Below are 18,611 nucleotides of genomic sequence, written 5' to 3'. Positions count from 1 at the left end.
ACACTATAGCTGTCTTCAGATACACCAGAAGAGGGCATCAGATGTCATAATGGGTGGTTGTGAGCCACAATGTGGTTGCTGGGCTTTGAACTCAGGACCTTCAGAACAGCAGTCAATGCTCTTAACCACTGAGCCATCTCTCCAGCCCCCTTAGGAGAACTTATAATAAAGCAATATTAAGGGAAAGCCCATAGATCCGTTTACCAACTAAAGCAAGGACACTGGAGCATTCTTTATACATGATGGCAAGATTCCAGGAGACTAAGTTCTGTGAACTTCTTGCCTCAGGACAGCACACAGTTTTTCGGGGCCTGTCGCGCTTCTCACTACTGGATTGGATGTAGCACATATGTACATTGTTTAACATTTTTAAAAATTTAGATATATAAGTAATGTCTATTTGCCATAACTGAGTAGGTACCAGTCCTAGAGGATTAACACCTAGAGGATTAACACCTTTGTGTGATACAGGAAGAAACTGAGGACACTGATGAATGTCTTTACAATTTGACATGCACATTCTCAAGAAATACCAAATTGTTGTCTCAACCTATTGCTTTTTAATGATGTAAAGAATGAGAGTGTTTGGCTAAACTGTTCCTGAGTAATGCCTATACTCTGCCTAATATGCAAACCTGCTGAGGCATTGCCCTCATTAAGGGGTCTGGGCAATCCACTATGAGCTTTCAAATATCCTATAACTTAAGGAAGAGTACTTGCTCTTAAATTAAGTTGCATTTGCATAAATAATTCCAAAATTTGAGTACTAGCTGCAACTAAAAATGGAACAAAGTCAAGCAATTGTAAGCCATGACGTATATACTGGCCATCAGTATATAAACTCAAAGCTTGATTTTGTCAACGTTTCAAAAAACAGTGGCTATAGTACATTATTCAAATATTTGTGAAGCAGGGGGGAAACTCAAGAGAATAAACATGATCCAAGTACATATGCTACCTTCCCTTTAGATGAGCTGTCTATAAACATAATAAATGCATTCTCTATGAGCTGCCTGTGTAAATTTACAGGAAATACAAATGTATGCATAAAGGCAAATTCTAACAACTTGCCTTTTGGATAACAATTATCAGATTTACGTAAAATGTTTGCACGTTCAATAGACTAAATATAAGCATTCTTCAGTAACCAATTTCAAAGCTGAAATAAGAAATAAACATTTCATCACATTCTTTTCCAAAATAGTTTTGTGATTCTATCCTACAATTGTGTATCAACATAGCTACAGTTTCATAGTAGGGTGTGCAAACTTTACTTGGAGATGAAGAAAGATGAATACACATTAATTGTCCCTTTGGCTAAAAGACTGCTGTGAACTAGTCAACAATTTATCTTAGTATATATATATATATCTGTTGTTGGCTAATAGCTTCCTATACATTTAGCAAAACTTTTCATTCCTCGTCAGTTAATTTTCCAGGGGAATTAGGATTTGCATTTCCCTTGAGAAATAACAAACAGACATTTAAGTTCTTCTGTGGCAAGCTTAAGGTGAGGTCTTAGCCAACTAACATTTCCTAACAGCTTTTGAAAGTAATTTAAAGTAAGTAAACTATCTTTTCTTATTTGAATTTTCTGGTCAACAATTTCTTTAGGATATAACTGATGGCCCAAATCTTGAAAAGGATATTGTCTTTGAATCTTTTCTTTCCCAAAAATTTAAAGCTTTTTATATCATAACAAAGGCCTATAGAAATACTCTTTCAGAGGAAGAATCTAATAAAATATCCATATCATGATCAATACACACAGTAGGATTCAAAGTCTGGACAACCCACTTACAGTAAAATAAGAGAATACTGTACAGAAGGTATTAGAGTTACAAGGGCCAGCTTTGAGGAAAGCTACAAGCAGGAAATGGAATTTACTGAAAAGATGCTATGTGTGCTGCAGGTGACAGAGCTGGAGAAGTGAGAGTATGGAAAACCATGTGGCTAAGGCAATGTCATCATAATCTCAAGATGCTGACAAGAAGCTATAAGTTTTGTTGTTTTCACTGATAAATTTTGGTCTCTTTGGTCAGTTCATTTTTCCAGATGATTTGATTATTTCTGCTAAGGATTGTTTCTTTTGTGACATTGGATGTGCAAAAGAGAACAATCTCTCTTAAGCATATGGTACAGTGTGGACAGATAAAAAGTAGTTTTCATTTTTGAAAAAACATGTGGTAGTTAAATGATAATGGCTCCCATAGACTTATATGTTTGAATACTTTTTTAAAAAAAAAGATTTAATTAATTATTATATGTAAGTACACTGTAGCTATCTTCAGACACTCCATAAGGGCGAGTCAAATCTCAGTACAGATGGTTGTGAGTCGTCATATGGTTGCAAGGATTTGAACTCAGGACCTTCAGGAGAGCAGTCAGTGCTCTTAACCACTAGGCCACCTTTCCATTCTCCATATGTTCGAACACTTATTTTTTTGTTTATCGGACTGATTATGACGGATGTAACATCTTCTGACCATGCCCATTTTGCTAGCTACCTCTTGTCTAGGTTCAAAATATGAGCTCTCAGCTCTACCTGATGCCATGTGTTTATCCTGCCAGTATTGACTCTAAGGCTTTGGAACAGTAAGCCCAAAATGAGCCTTCAGTTATAATTCCCTTTGTCTATGGTGTTTTTCATGAGATCGATAGAAAAGAAATATTCAGAAGAGTTCCATGGAAAATCAGAAATCAGAATATCATCCCTTCCAACTATAGAAACCAAGGAGGAATATTTTTCAAACTATCTCTAGGTCAGTATGATCTGTCCCATACCTTTGAAATTAGGAGTAATCGCAAGATTGACAATTATCTACTTCCCTTAAAGCAATCCTTTTAAGAACATTCTGCTTTACTTATAACCCAACCAATTCCAAATAACATTTCTGCTCCATCTTGTATTGAAGACTCGTGTAATGAATGGAGGCCGAAAAGCACAGGATTACCTAATGGTAAAATATGATAAATTCTATATTGTTAAATATCGATGTTTTCTCTAATGTCCCAAGTTAAAGGACAACTTGTCATTTTGACTTATTTTTCCTCTATAGTCTTGAGATTTACATAGTATAACTTGTTTCCACTGTTCCACTGTTCATGGTATGTTTTATTTATTTATTTGGTTATATTCGAGACAGGGTTTCTCTGTGTAGCCCTGGCTATCCTGGACTCACTCAGTAGACCAGGCTGGCCTTCAATTGGGAAATCTGCCTGCCTATGCCTCCCAAGTGCTGGGACTAAAAGCTCAAACCATCATTGCCCGGCATGGTAGGTTTTATGCACTGCTGATTTTAATTGTATTACCAACTGGAAGGCAAATCCAGTTTTGTAATAGTTACTATTCATCTTAGCCTTGAGTTTGACTCCAAAAAGTTTCTCTGTTTTTACTTACAGCTCATTATCTCTCTGAATTCAGAGAAGACTGCGAGATTGGCCTGGAAATAGAACAAATTTTTACTTCATATCATTTAGGTCATTGCTTCCTAGTTCTTGACAGTGTAAATGTATCTACCCTTTAAAAAACTAAGCCTATTTGATTTGGTTTATATTATGGAAGAGACTATGTAGACAAGTGTGGCCTCAAATTCAGGAATAAGAATTTGCCTCCACACTTCTGAAATTGATAGCACATATTATCATGCTTGGCAATATCATTTTGAAAATGATTGTAAGGCACTGATTCTAAACACCTGAAATGACTTTAAGAGTTATTGTATTGTCCCAATTCTTCAATGCTCTCTTTAAATGTTATTCTCTCTCTCTCTCTCTCTCTCTCTCTCTCTCTCTCTCTCTCTCTCTCTCTCTCTCTCTCTCTCCATCTCTCTCAGAAATTAACCTGTTATTTTATTTGTATGGTTGGTTTGCCTCTGTTTGTTTTGTTTCTGTCCGTGCCTGATGGCCACAAAGGCCAGGAAAGCCAGGAAGGCTACCATGTCTTTCATGTGTTTCCTGCTCTGTTCTGAAGCTTGTCTCATAACCATCATGTGGACTTGCAGGTGACCTAAACCCAGCCTGAAGACAGACGAAAATCTTGTTCCCTAAAATGTCTCTTTAATTGCTAACATTCTTGTCACCTGTCCACTTGTGGGCACATTGGTAACTTCAATGTAAGTTGATTCATGGGCTATGTAAGCTTTCCAGCTTGATTCTAGGAGGAAGTAGGAGGCATGCAGAGGGAGTGCTGTGGTTGGAGTTCAGATTGATCTCCAAATTTGCAAAACAGTGAACATAGAGACACTGCCCACAAAGGGAAGACAATTGAGCAGCATGGATCTGGAATCTTAGTTACTCCCTGGGGCTTTTAGGAGGATGCACAGGTACTCTATTGGAGCAAAGGCATGAGTGCTACTGATCTGCAAATCTCTAGATCTGGAAAACAATTGGCACAGGTTGGAACTGTGTCCTTCAGCACACCCTAACCCTAAGGGTAGTTCACATGTCACTCAAGACTCTTGAGCCAACCAGAATCTCTACACAGCTGGCAGTCAGAAAAGGAGGCAGCTCTTCCTGGTTCCAAGCCTGCAACTTCCTCCCTGTAATTCATCTGATCTTTGCATTTCTGTGGAATGTGTTTTGAGCGCCTCTACTGAGTGATGTGAGGGGATGTCCTAAGCTCAGAACTCCAGACATGGTAAGTGCAAAGTCATCTGCCACAGAGAGGAGGAGCAAGCAGCTTAGCAAGAAATGCACTTGTAGTTCCACTTCCCAGCACCTGGATGGTAAGAAGCAGGCAGCTAGATGAGGCCACCTGTGAGGAGCTTTGTGGGCCTAGTCTCCTCTTGGACCCGGCTGTGGCCTCTGAATAACTTTGTTATTGGGCTGCATCTGCACAAATCATTTCCAGGAGGGGCTACTCTGGAGAAATGTACTTGGCAGAATGACAAACTTAACAGCCCTTGTTTCTATATTATCTTCTCTATGTTCTGCCCTTAGCAGTTAACATGTAGGTGCAAGATCCATTTGGAGTTGTTTTTGTGGAGGTTGTAGAAGACATTTTATGTGCTGGGTAGCACTCCAATATTAGGCTCTGATGTACAAGAGTAGAGTTGATGATGTTATGGATTCATCAATGCTTAGGTAATATTAAGTGACATTAAGTAGAATGTAGCTGAGGTAGGACTGCCTGTAAAACACCTGACAGGTATGTAGTATGCTAACCAGTCTGGTTAAAGGTTATTATAGCCATATGCATGTTTATTTACCAGGGTTATCAGAAATTTGTCTCCAAACCATACCAAAAGGGACAAATCTGCTATACAGTCAGGCATTAGACCTATGCTTTTATCAAAGAATAGGCCCCTAACAAGCTACTCACAATGGCATTATAGGCTCACAACCAACCTTAAGGCCTGGTGTGCCATAAACATATATTTTCCTTCATGGAAAAAGCATAGTTTTTCCTCTAGGGCAGGACTACAGCTGGTGACAGCTCTTTGAAAGGTAAAATACTATTGTGTTGAGGGCTGGTCCACTCAAATAATGCTTTATCCTAATGTGTGGAGAATTGCATATCTCAATCCTAAATTCCAGACCTTTAAGAGCCTGGAGCCTTAAGGCTTAGGAGCTTGACCTAAGGCCCTTGTGTATTGAGTCCAAAATATTGCTCTTTCCCTTAAGGCAGGATTAGCATTAGGAGAGGTGGCAATGGTCTGTGACTAGGGCTTTTGAGGAAGACAATGTTCAGATCCCGAGATTCCAACTTTCTCCACAATGTGGCAATATGGTTCTCAGTCCCAAGTCCACTGGGAGCTTGGTCAGTCATACTTTTTGATACTTGGCAGTTCCGTTTTACAGTGCTGTTTTATTAGACTTCTGAGTTTGTCCCAGTGTATGCTAGTTTCTGCAGACTTCATAGAGGTCTCCATTTCTTTACACTTATTCCTGTAAGTAGGATACAAGATGCTACTCTTAAAAAGTTTACTTGGCATAAGACATAGCTTGTGTAAGCTCTCCCCACTGCAGCTGTTACAAATTCTACCTTCTCCTTTTGCTATTTTTCTCATCTCTTGGGACCTCCAACTCAGGACCCCATCACTGAAAAATGGCTTGCCATTTCAGGGCTCTGAGGCACTTAATAAATGATTCTGGGGGTCTTTGGTTTGTATATCTCCTAGCTGTCTTAAGTAGGACTTGTAATCTCCAGTCCATATTTAAATTGTTCAAAATAACCAGGGGACTGAACTGTAAAGAAGCTTATGGATGAGAGCATATGTGGAATCCAAAAAACCTGTTTTTGGCTGGCTGGTCTTTGAGCATTAGCCAGTGCTGAATCCATGCTGTCATTAAGAATTTTTACTAATTAATATTTAGTTGTATATGCAGTGATTCCTTTCTGGGATGGCATGTTAGTTCTGGGAGAGCTGTCTCTTCTTCCCCTTAAAGAGATGTTCTAAGACAAGCTATGTTGACTCAGGTAGCCTTGATCCTGGTCTGCTGCTCCCCAGGGCAATCACCTTGCTTTCCTCTTGATATAAATTCCTAAATACTTGAGTTAAAGAATGTAGCAAAGTAGTGTTTTATAATAGCTCATTTGAGTCATATAATGAACTGTTCATTTCTTCCACCTTCAGTAGAGAACAGGAGTAATGGTTTACTGTTATCTCTGTCAGGTGAAGTAGGGCAGGAGATGGCTAGATTATAGATGAAAGCTTAAGGGAATCTGCTCTAGGTGTCACCATTCTAGAGAATGATAAGTGTCAGGCAGGTTGAATACTTTTGTAATTTCATGAAATGTATTAAATAATGCATGTGATTAAATAAAACTAGATTGGTGGATGCTTAATTTGTGCAGGTTAGCTTGAGCCAGTGATAATGAATTTCTGTTTTAGGATCTGTACTATATAGATATAATGTATCAGAAATGTAAAACACATGCCATTAGCTGGAGCTGTGTGTGTCAGATTATAGATCTCAGTAGTTAACAAAGCACATGGGGCAAGGTCAAACACTATCTTATTAATATCATTCCTTCAACTAAGAAAGGCCTGATCTTTTTCAAATCAGTAGTTATATATTTTCCCAATATAGGTGTGGGTTTGTTATTATGTTTGTTTTAGCAAACCACTGAGGACAATGAGCTGATTAACAAAAGTGCTCCACAGTGTCTGACATGTGTCCTGCTTTTCTCTGAGCCTTTGCTCATAGCCATTAGGTGGAAAGTGCTTGCACTTTACCTTAACCCAGCCTGAAGCCACAACACAAAATCTTATGTCCTAAAATCTCTCTTCAGTTACTAATATTCTGGCACTGACCCCCTGTGGACAGTTTGGTAACTCCAGTGTCAGCTGATTGATGGGGAATGTAAGCTATCCAGCTTGATTCCAGGAGGAAGAAGGGGAAGTGCTGGATTTGGAGCTCAAGCAAGCTCCAAACTTTCAAAGCAGTGAACCCAGGGGCACTGCCCAGAAAGGGGAGAGGCAGGCACTTAGGCAGCAAGGATCAGGAATCTTAGCCTCTCCCAAGAGCTTGGTGAAGGAACAGACTGTTGGAGGAGACACTCTGTTGCTACTGAACTGCAAATCTGCAGATTTGGAAAAGGATTGGCCCAGGCTGGAACCACTCTGCTGTGTCCCTTCAGCACACTCTAACCCTAAGGGTGGTGCTCATGTCAATAAGACTCAATAGCCATCAGAACCTCCACAACGAATTGCCAGTCAGAAGAGGCAGTGACTTTTCCAGGTACTAAGTCAGCATGGTTCTCTGTTTAACTCAACTGATATCAGTGTTTCTATGTGACCTGTTCTTAGTGTTTTCGCTGGATGCTGTGAGGTTAACTCAAGCAAGCTCATAACTTCAGATGTACTAAGTGCAATGTCATCTCCCACAAAGAAGAGGAGCTAGCATCTTAGAAAAGGATGCTTGTATAATAGGTCTTCCCAGAGGCAGAATGGTATGCATCAGCCAGACAAATGGGGCCACCTGTGAGGTATTTTGTGGACCTAATCTCCTTTTGGACGAGACTGTGGCCTCTGAGTAACTTTATTATAAGCCTGCATCTGGACAAACATTTGTAGCTGGGGCTTGTATGTGGAAATATACTTGGTAGGATGAGAACAAGGGAAAGAGTTTCCTGTGTACACTGTCAGGTAATGCAGTGCAGACAAGAGCTAGGTCACAGACTAAAGGAAAGGGAGTATGCTGCATTAGTCATTGTTATGGAGAAGGACATGATACAGGCAGTGAGAATGATTTTGTAATTTCACAGATTGTATAAAAGACTGGATAAAAAGTACTATGTGGGTGGGCAGGGCAGTCAGCGAATATTCATTTTGAAATACACCTTTACACTGTTGTCTGTATCATATTTTGTTTTGTACACACTTATCAAATCTTACAGGATTTAGTCACCTATGATGACGTGCATGTCAACTTCACTCAGGAAGAATGGGCTTTGCTGGATCCTTCTCAGAAGAGTCTCTACAAAGGTGTGATGCTAGAGACCTATAGGAATCTCACAGCTATAGGTAATATTGTGATTTTTTAAATTTACTTTATAACATGTATGTACAACTGTTTCTTTGTTATTCTCATTTGTTTTTGTAATTTCAATTGAGAATGAGGAATAATATGGTGAATAAATCACTCATGTTTTTAAAGTTCAGTGGAGTTAATAACTTAAATACTGTTTAATTGCCAATAATGTAACATACTTTCTCTGGTTCTGGGTTTAGGTTACATTTGGGAAGAACATACAATTGAAGACCATTTCCAAACTTCTAGAAGTCATGGAAGGTAATTTTCCTCTGCAAGCTGATGAGAAAATGCCTATGAAGAAAGTTTAACGTGGGCTACAAGTAGTAAAGAAAACCAATAGGGTACAATAAGCATTTCTTTCAGTCATGGATATTTACTGAATTTCATAAAATCATATATGTCTATGGCAGATATGTAATTTTTGTTTGCAAGACATTCCATTAGTTCAAAGGCAGAGAAATAATGGGTTAACACATATGTTACTGTTTAAATCAAGCCTAGTAGAGCCATGCTGTACAAGTGCTAGTGTCTTCAGTCTCATATCGCTTAGCTGTTGCAAAAGGAACACACAGTGATTAGGTGACAATTATATGTCTAAAACCTAATAATGAGCAAATAATCCATAGTATATCTGAGCTCAATGATATACTTATAATAACATTGCTAAATTTAGTGAGATGAACAGTTCATAAGATTCAAAAATGGTTTTGTGGAAAAACCTTAATCTCTGTAGCACATCTCTGTGACGAAAAAAAGTCAGCTGTGAATGTAATGTGGAATTTTCACTTGTTATTCTTCTTTTGATATGGATGTCATAGGTTATGATGGATATAAGCCTTGTGAGCATTGGGGCATTGAAAGAAGCCACATACCTTTCACTTTTCCAGAATGATTAGAGGATATGCAGTATAACATATTTTGAGCAACATTCTTTTTTTTTTTTAAATGTTAGCATTTAATTAACCTCCCGTGTGGCTTTTAAGCCACCAGAACACAGGCACCTCCAACACCCTTAATCTTCTCTTCAGCTCTTCTGCTGAAGAATTTGGCCTTCACGATGACAGGTTGTTTAGGGAGCTTTCCCTTGCCCAAAACTTTGTAGTAGCCTGATCGAACAACATCAGTGATGGGAGCAGCTCCAGTCTTGTTTTTTGCTGCATTGACCCGCGTCTGCTCGCTGACCAACATCCACAGTTTATCCAGGTTGACTGTTGGGCATTCGCTCTGGTTCCTCTTCAAGTGGTAATGCCGCATACCAACTTTCCCAAAGTAACCTGGGTGATATGTGTCAAAGTTGACCCTGTGGTGGTGCCTGCCTCCAGAGTTCCCGCTCCCGCCTGGGTGCTTGCAGTGCTTACCGATGCGGCCGTGGCTGTAGCTCACGTGGCCCCGGAGTTTCCGGGTCTTCCTCAGTCTGGATGGCATGGCGGTGGCAGAAAGGGATGCAACATTCTAAATGTGCTATATAAGTTTATAAATAATTTGTTTCCGAACATTCCTGGGGACATTAACCAACTCAAAATGGTAAAAATAGTAATGAGAATTAAGGCAGTAGAATTTTTTTTCTTTTGCATTTGTTCATATTCCAAATGTAGTATTACTCTCATGATGACAAAATTTGTGAATGCAATCATTGTGCAAACACTGTGAGTTCTTCCTGTTTTTGTTTTCAAATACGTGAGTGATCTTTTATAGAAAAAGTATGTTATAAATGTGAGCCAGATAATCAGTACTGTTCCCATTTCATATATCCTCGAAGATGTAAAACAATTCATAATTTAGTAAAACTCCTTTGAATATAAACAAAGTAATATTATGTTAACATTAAATTGTTCTTTTCAATGAAACCAAAATTTAAAACAATTCATACAGATAAAAAGCCTCGTCAGTATAATAAAAGTAAGAAAGATTTCACGTGTGCAAATTTTCTTTGCAGGCGTGAAAGAAGTTGTACTGCAGAGCAACCCTCTGAGTTTATTCAATGTGGTAAAGCCTTTGCATATGAGAGTTGTAGTCAAAGGCATCAAATTAAACATAATGGAGAGAAACACCATGACTGTAACCAATGTGGTAAAGCTTTTAAAAGAAGGAGTGACCTCCAAATACATAAGCGAACACATACAGGAGAGAAACCCTATGAATGTAACCAATGTGGAAAAGCCTTTGCAAGAAGTGATGACCTCCAAAAACATAAACGAACACATACAGGAGAGAAACCCTATGAATGTAAACAATGTGGTAAAGCCTTTGCAGGAAGCAGTGGTCTCCAATGTCATAAAAGATCACATACAGGAGAGACACCATATTAATGTAACCAAGGTGGTAATCCCTTTGCAGGAAACAGTCGTCTTGAATATCATAATCAAACACATACAGCTGAAAAACCCAGGAATGTAACCAATGTGGTAAAGCCTTTGCAGGAAGGATTGACCTTTAAAGAGAAAAGACCATACAGGAGAGAAACTCTATGAAGGTATCTAATGTTATAAAGCCTTTGCAGCAAGCATTGATCTCCAAGTACATAAATGAACACATACCAGAGAGGAACCTTTTAAATGTAACCAATGTGGTAAAGCTTTTTCGAAAAACAATAGTCTTTACACACATAAAAGCACATATAGTTGAGAGAAATGCTTTGATTTTAACCAATGTGGTTAAACATTTTCAAAAAGCAGTCATCAACAAAATCATAAAAGAACACGTATAGGAGAGAGATTTTTGAATGCTCGCAATGGTGCTTTTACACCTTTTTCATGAAGCAGTGGCCTCCAAATATATAAAGGAACACATACAAGGGAGAAACCCTATGAATATTGGCAATGTTTTAAAGCACTTCTACATCACAATCATCTTCAAATCCATAAAGAGCATGAGGTGGAGAGAAATCCTCTGAACAACACTAATTAGGTAAAGCAATTGTACAAAAGAGTCATCTCCCAACACAAACGTATACACACAGGATAGAAACCCTATGAATATAAGCAGTGTGGTAAACATTTTATAAGTCACAGTAGTCCCTAGGTAAATAAAAGGAAACACAGTTGAGAGAAACCCTATGAAAGTTATCAAATGAACAAAGCCTTGTGCATTAAAATCTTCAAATACATAAAAGAAGACATAGAGGTGAGAAACCCTATGTCTGCAAGCCATGTGGTATTGCTTTCACTTGTCAGTCATATTCAAAGACACAAAAGAAAATATAATGTAGACAAAATGCTGAGTGTATTTAATATGGTGAAGATTTTTGAATACTTCTAGAGTCTTCACAATGAAACAATCTATACTGCAAAGAAATTTAGGAATATAATATGGTGAAACCTTTTCAGATTTCCCAAATTTCATCATTATGAACGAGAAACCCATGAATGCATTCAATATGGGGAAGCCTCTAAACATTTTAAATTCTTCATCATCATGAAATTAATCATACAAAGGAGAATAAGGGGATACAAGGCATGTTTCTTATTGTCTTGATTGAGTGACAGTCCTGACATCCTTTGGTGATAAATATAAATGTAGAAAGTGTGAGCTGGATTAAACCCTTTCCTCCCCAACTGCTTCTTGGTCATGATGTTTATGCAGGAATAGAAACCCTGACTAAGACAAATTGGTATCAGGGGTGGGGTATTTTTGTGACAACCTGACCATGTTTTGGGAGGACTGTCAAAGGACTTTGGAACTTTGGGCCAGAAGATCCATTCGGTGTTAAGAACTCTGTGGGATGTTGTGTAGGAGCTTGGAAGAAAATGTTGAGAGCAGTGCAGAAGATTAAATCCTGGCTTGTAAAATTTCACAGGGAAAATTAAAGACTTTTGAGGGCCATTGCTATTTTGGATTGTGAAGATCTGTGGTTCTGGATAGCTAGGGCTGAAGAATCAGCTGTGATGAACAAGATAACAGAACTACTAGAGTGAAAACTTTGTATTACTGGGACTATTGATGCTGTTTAGTTGGAGCTAAGAAATTAGCAGTGATTAAAAAGAAACCAGCATCATTGAGATGGCACTATATGGGAAGTGTTTTCTGAGAGCACAGAGGCACTGTTATAAAGATAGTCAAGGTTGTATCTTGTGCTGTGGCTGGACTTGGTAACGTGTAAGAGGTACCCAGATGGTACTGGTTTTGAAAGCATAAAAGGATCATGCAGAGCAGCTGAAGCCCAGCACTGTGAGAGACCATGGAAGGCCATTGGTGAAGGTGCAGCCTCAGGTGCAATTGATGGCCCAGTGCTGAAGAGATCATGCAGTGTTTTGGAGTTTTCACGTCCATGAATGACCAAGAACAGCAGCAACAGTAAAGTACAGGCATCTGGAGCCTAGAGGACAAGCTGTGTGCCACAAAGGACAGGGCTGGAGAAGTGACCCAAGCCCTTGGAGGAGCCCAAAGGATCGTGAGTTGGATCCCATACTTTGGATAGTTGGAGTTTAATTTTGGATTTTGATTGTGACTGTGCGCTAATGTTTTTCCCTCTTGAAGGGAGAATATACTTTAGTGGATTCCACAGTTAAGAGACTTTTAATTGTAAAAGGCTTTGGATTTTAAAGGCTATTAGATATTTTTAAGGGATTGAACTTTTAATATGTAAAGACTGTGGGACTTTCAAAGTTGTGTATATCTTGGGGATGAATAAGAAACTAAGGTTTGAGGATTACTAGTGATGTGTTTGTGTGTCAAGTTGACAAGGTGTCAATTGTACTGGCTAGTTTTGTGTCAACTTGACACAAGCTGAAGTTATACAGAGAAAGGAGCTTCAGTTGGGGAAATACCCCCATGAGATCTAGCTGTCAGACATTTTCTCAATTTGTGATCAAGGGAATAGGCCCCTTGTGGGTGGGACCATCTCTCTGTGCTGGTAGTCTTGGGTTCTATAAGAGAGCAGTCTGAGCAAGCCAGGGGAAGCAAGCCAATAAAGAAACATCCCTCCATGTCCTCTGCATCAGCTCCTGCCACTTGACCTGCTTGAGTTCCAGTACTGACTTCCTTGGTGACGAACAGCAAGCAGTATGAAAGGATAAGCTGAATAAACCCTTTCCTCCCCAACTTGCTTCTTGGTCATGATGTTTGTGCAGGAATAGAAACCCTGAATAAGACAACGGGTATAAGGTCTGGATTGTAAAAAAAGACATCAGACAATAAAGAAATGAAGAAATAAAATTATGGCCTGGTGAGATGGCTCAGTGGGTAAGAGCACCCTACTGCTCTTCCGAAGGTCTGGAGTTCAAATTCCAGCAACTACATGGTTGCTCACAACCATCCGTATCGAGATCTGACTCCCTCTTCTGGAGTGTCTGAAGACAGCTACAGTGTACTTACACATAATAAATAAGCAAATAAATCTTTATAAAAAAGGGAAAAAAAGAAATAAAATTATTTTTAAAAAAAGGATGGACAGACAGAAACATACCTTCCAAATTATAGCTTCATTTTCACACCAATCAGGATTTAGGGATAGGGGCTTATGAAGTTTACAGTGTCATCTGTTATATATTATGGGTGTTATAGTTTAACCAATCATATGGATTTGTTCTTTGGTGGTAAAGTACAGGTCTTATGTTTTGAGGAGCACAATGAAAAGCAGAAAGCATTATTAGAGACAGTCATTATGTTTTCAAGAAGAGAATATGTGTAAAGTGAGGTTGGATCTCCACAAGACCTCATGCCTGGAAACTTGAACTTAGAGTCACCATATGAGTAAATGCAGGGTAATAACAAAAAAGGCAATACTTAGGGCCTGGTGTTTGTTTTGTTTTGGTTTTTCTGCTTATTCCCAATTGTGTATTGGTTCTCATGCTACTCCTGTTAAATTGTTCAAATTGATAAGCCCATATTGGGACACTGAGATTCCCTGCCCCAAGCTGATTGTAAATGGGTAACAAAAGTGCCAACAGCCAATGGCTAGGCAGGAGACAAAGGCAGGATGTCTGGGTCAGCTAGGGGGATTTTGCTACATCCCAGCTAATGACATGTAACCAAGAATTATGCATACCAGTTCAACTCACTTTTTGTTCTAGTTGTGAACCTGCACAACTTGGTGACATACCTCATGTCTCCAGCAAACCAGCATCTCTGCTAAGAATCCAATTTTCCACATCTTTTTATCTCACATCATGACATGGTTTTCCACTTGAGAATCTACAATTAATTTTTAATATTAAGTTCAAGCCTACAGGTGAGGTGCATTCTGCAGAGTTGGTTGGTTACTCTGATCTACTATAGGATGCTTCCTGTGCAAGTTCCTCACTGAGCATGCAAATGCTTTAGATCCTCAAATAAAGATACACAGCTTTATTTACTATCTTAAATCAGCTAATTGGTTGGGACACTCCCAATCTTCCACATTCCTAATTCTTCTCTGTGATACTCCTGAATTATTACTTACTAAAGTCTCTATGCCATCTTTGCTACCCCAGAATCAATCACAGGAGGGGCCACTGGGGCCTCTCTTCCCTGGCTCTTACATGGCTGGTATTCTGCCATTCCCAGCTCTCAAGCCTGCATCCACTTCATTTACTAGCATGGCAATCCTCTTTGGTTCTCTTGCCAATGAATACAAAAGTCTTGCCTCAGTCTTGCTGCCTAGCCATTGGCTTCTGGCAATTTTATTTACCAATTAGAACCATCTTGGGGCAGAGAATCTCAGTGTCCCAAATGCAGGATTCTCATGAAATTTGGGAACCAATTTAACACAAGTAGCATGAGAACCAATAAAGAACAATTGGGAATTACCAGAAGCAAGAAAAAACATGCCCCAAGTATTGCCTTTTTGTTATCACCTACATTTAATCATATGGTGAAATTAAGTTCAATTTCCCAGGCCTGGGGTATTGTGGAGATCCAACCTCACTTTACTCATATTTTGTTCTTGAAAACCTAATGACTGTCTCTAACAATGCCTTCTGAATCCATATTGTGCTCCTCAAAACATAACACCTGTTCTTTACCACCAAAGAACAATTCAATGATTGGTTAAACTGTAACACCCACATTCATTCATTCATTCATTCTCTCTCTTTCTTCTTCTTCTTCTTCTTCTTCTTCTTCTTCTTCTTTTTCTTCTTCTACTTCTCTCTCTCTCTCTCTCTCTCTCTCTCTCTCTCTCTCTCTCTCTCTCTCTCTCTCTCTCTCTGGTTTTTCAAGACAGTGTTTCTCTGTATGGCCCTGGCTGTCCTGGAACTTACTCTGTTGACCAGGCTGGCCTCAAACTCAGAAATCTGCCTGCCTCTACCTCCCAAGTGCTGGATTCAAATGGCATGTTACACCACTGCCCAGCAACACCCACATTCTATATCAGTTGACACTGTAAACTACATAATCCTCTGTTCCTAAATCCTGTTTGGTGGGAAAATGTAGCTGTAACAGCACAGATATTTCTGTTTGTATTTTTTTAATATCCTTTAATCCATTGTTCAATCTTTTTTTTTTTTTACAATCTTAACGTTCTACCATTCCAAGTCCACCCTTCAACTTGTCCAAATGCCACACCTCCTACCAAAGTTTCCAAGAAGATGTCTCCAAAAATCCCCACCCCACCCATTCTCCCCACTACCTGGGGCCTCAAGTCTTTCGAGGGTTTTGTACATCTTCTGACTGAGTCCAGAACTGGCAGCTTTCTGCTGTATATCAAGAGCTTTATGCTAGGTGGTTGTTAGCTCAGTGTCTGAAAGATCAAGTGGGTCCATGTTAGTTCAGACTGCTGGTCTTCCTATAGAGTCACCCTCCTCACCTTCCAGGTTTTCCCTAATTCAGTCACAAGGGTCACAAGCCTCTGTCCATTGCTTGGGTGGAATTGTGTGCATCTGACTGTTTAAGCTGCTTACTGGACTTTTCACAGGGCCGCCAGGATAGGCTCCTGTTTGTAAGCATACCATAGCATCAGTAACAGTGTCAGATCTTGGTGCCACCCACTCAGCTGGATCTTAATTTGAGAATGTCACAGGACCTTCTTTTCCTCAGACTCTTCTCCATTTTTATTCTTGCAGTTCTTTCAGACAGGAAGTATTCTGGGTAAGAGTTTTTGACTGTGGGATGGCAGCTCTATAACATTCTGGCTCACAGTGGGAAAGTGTGTGTGCTGTGAGTTACACATTAGGTTCTGAGTATGCTCTCTCATGATTCATCAGCAGCTTTATTACAATAAACTCCTGCCATTTGTGTTACCTGAGTTTGAGTTGTGTGGGATCAGAGAGGACCTCATACAAGAAAGGCTCTACCACTCTGTTTACATTCATAGACTTTCTTTGCATATGATTAATTTCTTTCTTTCTTTCTTTCTTTTTTTTTTTTTTTTTTTTTTTTTTTTTTGGTTTTTCGAGACAGGGTTTCTCTGTTTAGCCCTGGCTGTCCTGAAACACACTCTGTAGACCAGGCTGACCTTGAACTCAGAAATCCACCTGCTACTGCCTCGCATGTGCTGGGATTAAAGGAGTGTGCCACCACGGCACACCACGGCACACAACGGGCGCAGCTTTATATGATTACTTTCATGATGATGAAAACTGTGCAAAAAGTGACATTTTGACTTCTTCCTTTCCAATTTGTATCCCCTTGATCTCCTTTTATTGTTGAATTGCTCTTGCTAGGACTTCAAGTACAGTGTTTAATAGGTAGGGAGAAAGTGGGCAGCCTTGTCTAGTCCCTGATTTTAGTGGGATTGCTTCCAGCTTCTCACTATTTTCTTTGTTGTTGGCTACTGGTTTGCTGTAGATTGCTTTTATCATGTTTAGGTATGGACCTTGAATTCCTGATCTTTCCAAGACTTTTATCATGAATGGGTGTTGGATTTTGTCAAATGCTTTCTAAGCATCTAATGAGATGATCATGTGGTTTTTGTCTTTGAGTTTGTTTATATACTGGATTATGTTGATGGATTTCTGTGACTTGAACCATCCCTGCATCCCTGGAATAAAACCTACTTGGTCAGGATGGATAATCGTTTTGATGTGTTCTTGGATTCGGTTAGGGAGAACTTTATTGAGGATTTTTGCATCGATATTCATAAGGGAAATTGGTCTGAAAATCTCTATCTTTGTTGAGTCTTTTTGTGGTTTAGGTATCAGAGTAATTGTGGCTTCATAGAATGAGTTGGGTAGAGTACCTTCTGTTTCTATATTGTGGAATAGTTTGTGAAGAACTGGGATTAGATCTTCTTTGAAGGTCTGATAGAACTCTGCACTAAACCCATCTGGTCCTGGACATTTTTTTTGTTGTTGTTGTTGGGAGACCATTAATGACTTCTTCTATTTCTTTAGGGTATATATGACTGTTTAGATCATTAACCTGATCTTGATTTAACTTTGGTACCTGGTATCTGTCTAGAAACTTGTCCATTTCATCCAGGTTCTCCAGTATTGTTGACTATAGACTTTTGTAGAAGGTTCTGATGGTGTTTTGGATTTCTTCAGGATCTGTTGTTATGTCTCCCTTTTCATTTCTGATTTTGTTAATTAGGATGCTTTTCCTTTGCCCTCTAGTGAGTCTGGCTAAGGGTTTATCTATCTTGTTGATTTACTCAAAGAACCAGCTCCTCGAGCCTCAGCAGCAGCGGTCGCCATCTTGTTCCGGGAACCACCGAACTTAGGAAATTAGTCAGGACAGGTGAGAGGGTGCACCAGAGAACCGGACAGCTTCTGGGACAGGCGGAAGCACAGAGCCGCTGAGGCAGCACCCTTTGCGGGCCGTAGACAGCCGGCCACCCTCCGGACCGGAGGACAGGTGTCCGCCTGGCTTGGGAGGCGGCCTCAGCCTCAGCAGCAGCGGTCGCCATCTTCTTCCAGGACCCGCCGAACTTAGGAAATTAGTCTGAACAGGTGCGAGGGTGCGCCAAAGAACCAGACAGCTTCTGGAACGGGCGGAAGCACAGAGCCGCTAAGACAGCACCCTTTGCGGGCCGTAGACAGCCGGCCATGGTCCAGACCAGAGGACAGGTGTCCGCCTGGCTTGGGAGGTGGTCTCAGCCTCAGCAGCAGCGGTCGCCATCTTCTTCCGGGACCCGCCGAACTTAGGAAATTGGTCTGAACAGGTGAGAGGGTGCGCCAGAGAGCCGGACAGCTTCTGGGACAGGCAGAAGCACAGAGCCGCTGAGGCAGCACCCTTTGCGGGCCGTAGACAGCCGGCCACCCTCCGGACCGGAG

General features: G+C 40.0%; 2 protein-coding genes and 1 pseudogene across 6 annotated transcripts in view; 1 reads left to right on the top strand and 2 right to left on the bottom strand.

The window, feature by feature from the left end:
- The window catches only part of Gm14393 (predicted gene 14393), a 92,752-nt gene extending 78,367 nt beyond the window's left edge, over window positions 1-14,385 (top strand). For 4 of the 5 annotated variants that reach the window (XM_030251943.1, XM_030251942.1, XM_030251944.1 and 1 more), the window contains 3 exons: window positions 8,345-8,471; window positions 8,679-8,739; window positions 10,418-14,385. In XM_030251943.1, coding sequence (XP_030107803.1) covers window positions 8,345-8,471; window positions 8,679-8,739; window positions 10,418-10,790 — 561 coding nt within the window. In that variant the 3' untranslated portion in view covers window positions 10,791-14,385. Of the gene's footprint in view, window positions 1-4,569; window positions 4,640-8,344; window positions 8,472-8,678; window positions 8,740-10,417 lie in introns of those variants that run through there. The other variant, NM_001085546.2, reaches the window with a different exon arrangement.
- The window catches only part of LOC115489542 (zinc finger protein 120-like), a 50,625-nt gene that overhangs the window by 16,480 nt on the left and 15,534 nt on the right, over window positions 1-18,611 (bottom strand). The gene's annotated exons all lie outside the window — the stretch shown is intronic.
- On the bottom strand, window positions 9,413-10,028 carry Gm14439 (annotated as a pseudogene).

The sequence above is a fragment of the Mus musculus genome, chromosome 2 (assembly GCF_000001635.26).
Source record: "Mus musculus strain C57BL/6J chromosome 2, GRCm38.p6 C57BL/6J".
Classification (NCBI taxonomy): Eukaryota; Metazoa; Chordata; class Mammalia; order Rodentia; family Muridae; genus Mus; species Mus musculus.
Note: the sequence above shows the minus strand (reverse complement) of the source record. Positions and strands in the feature narration are given on the sequence as shown.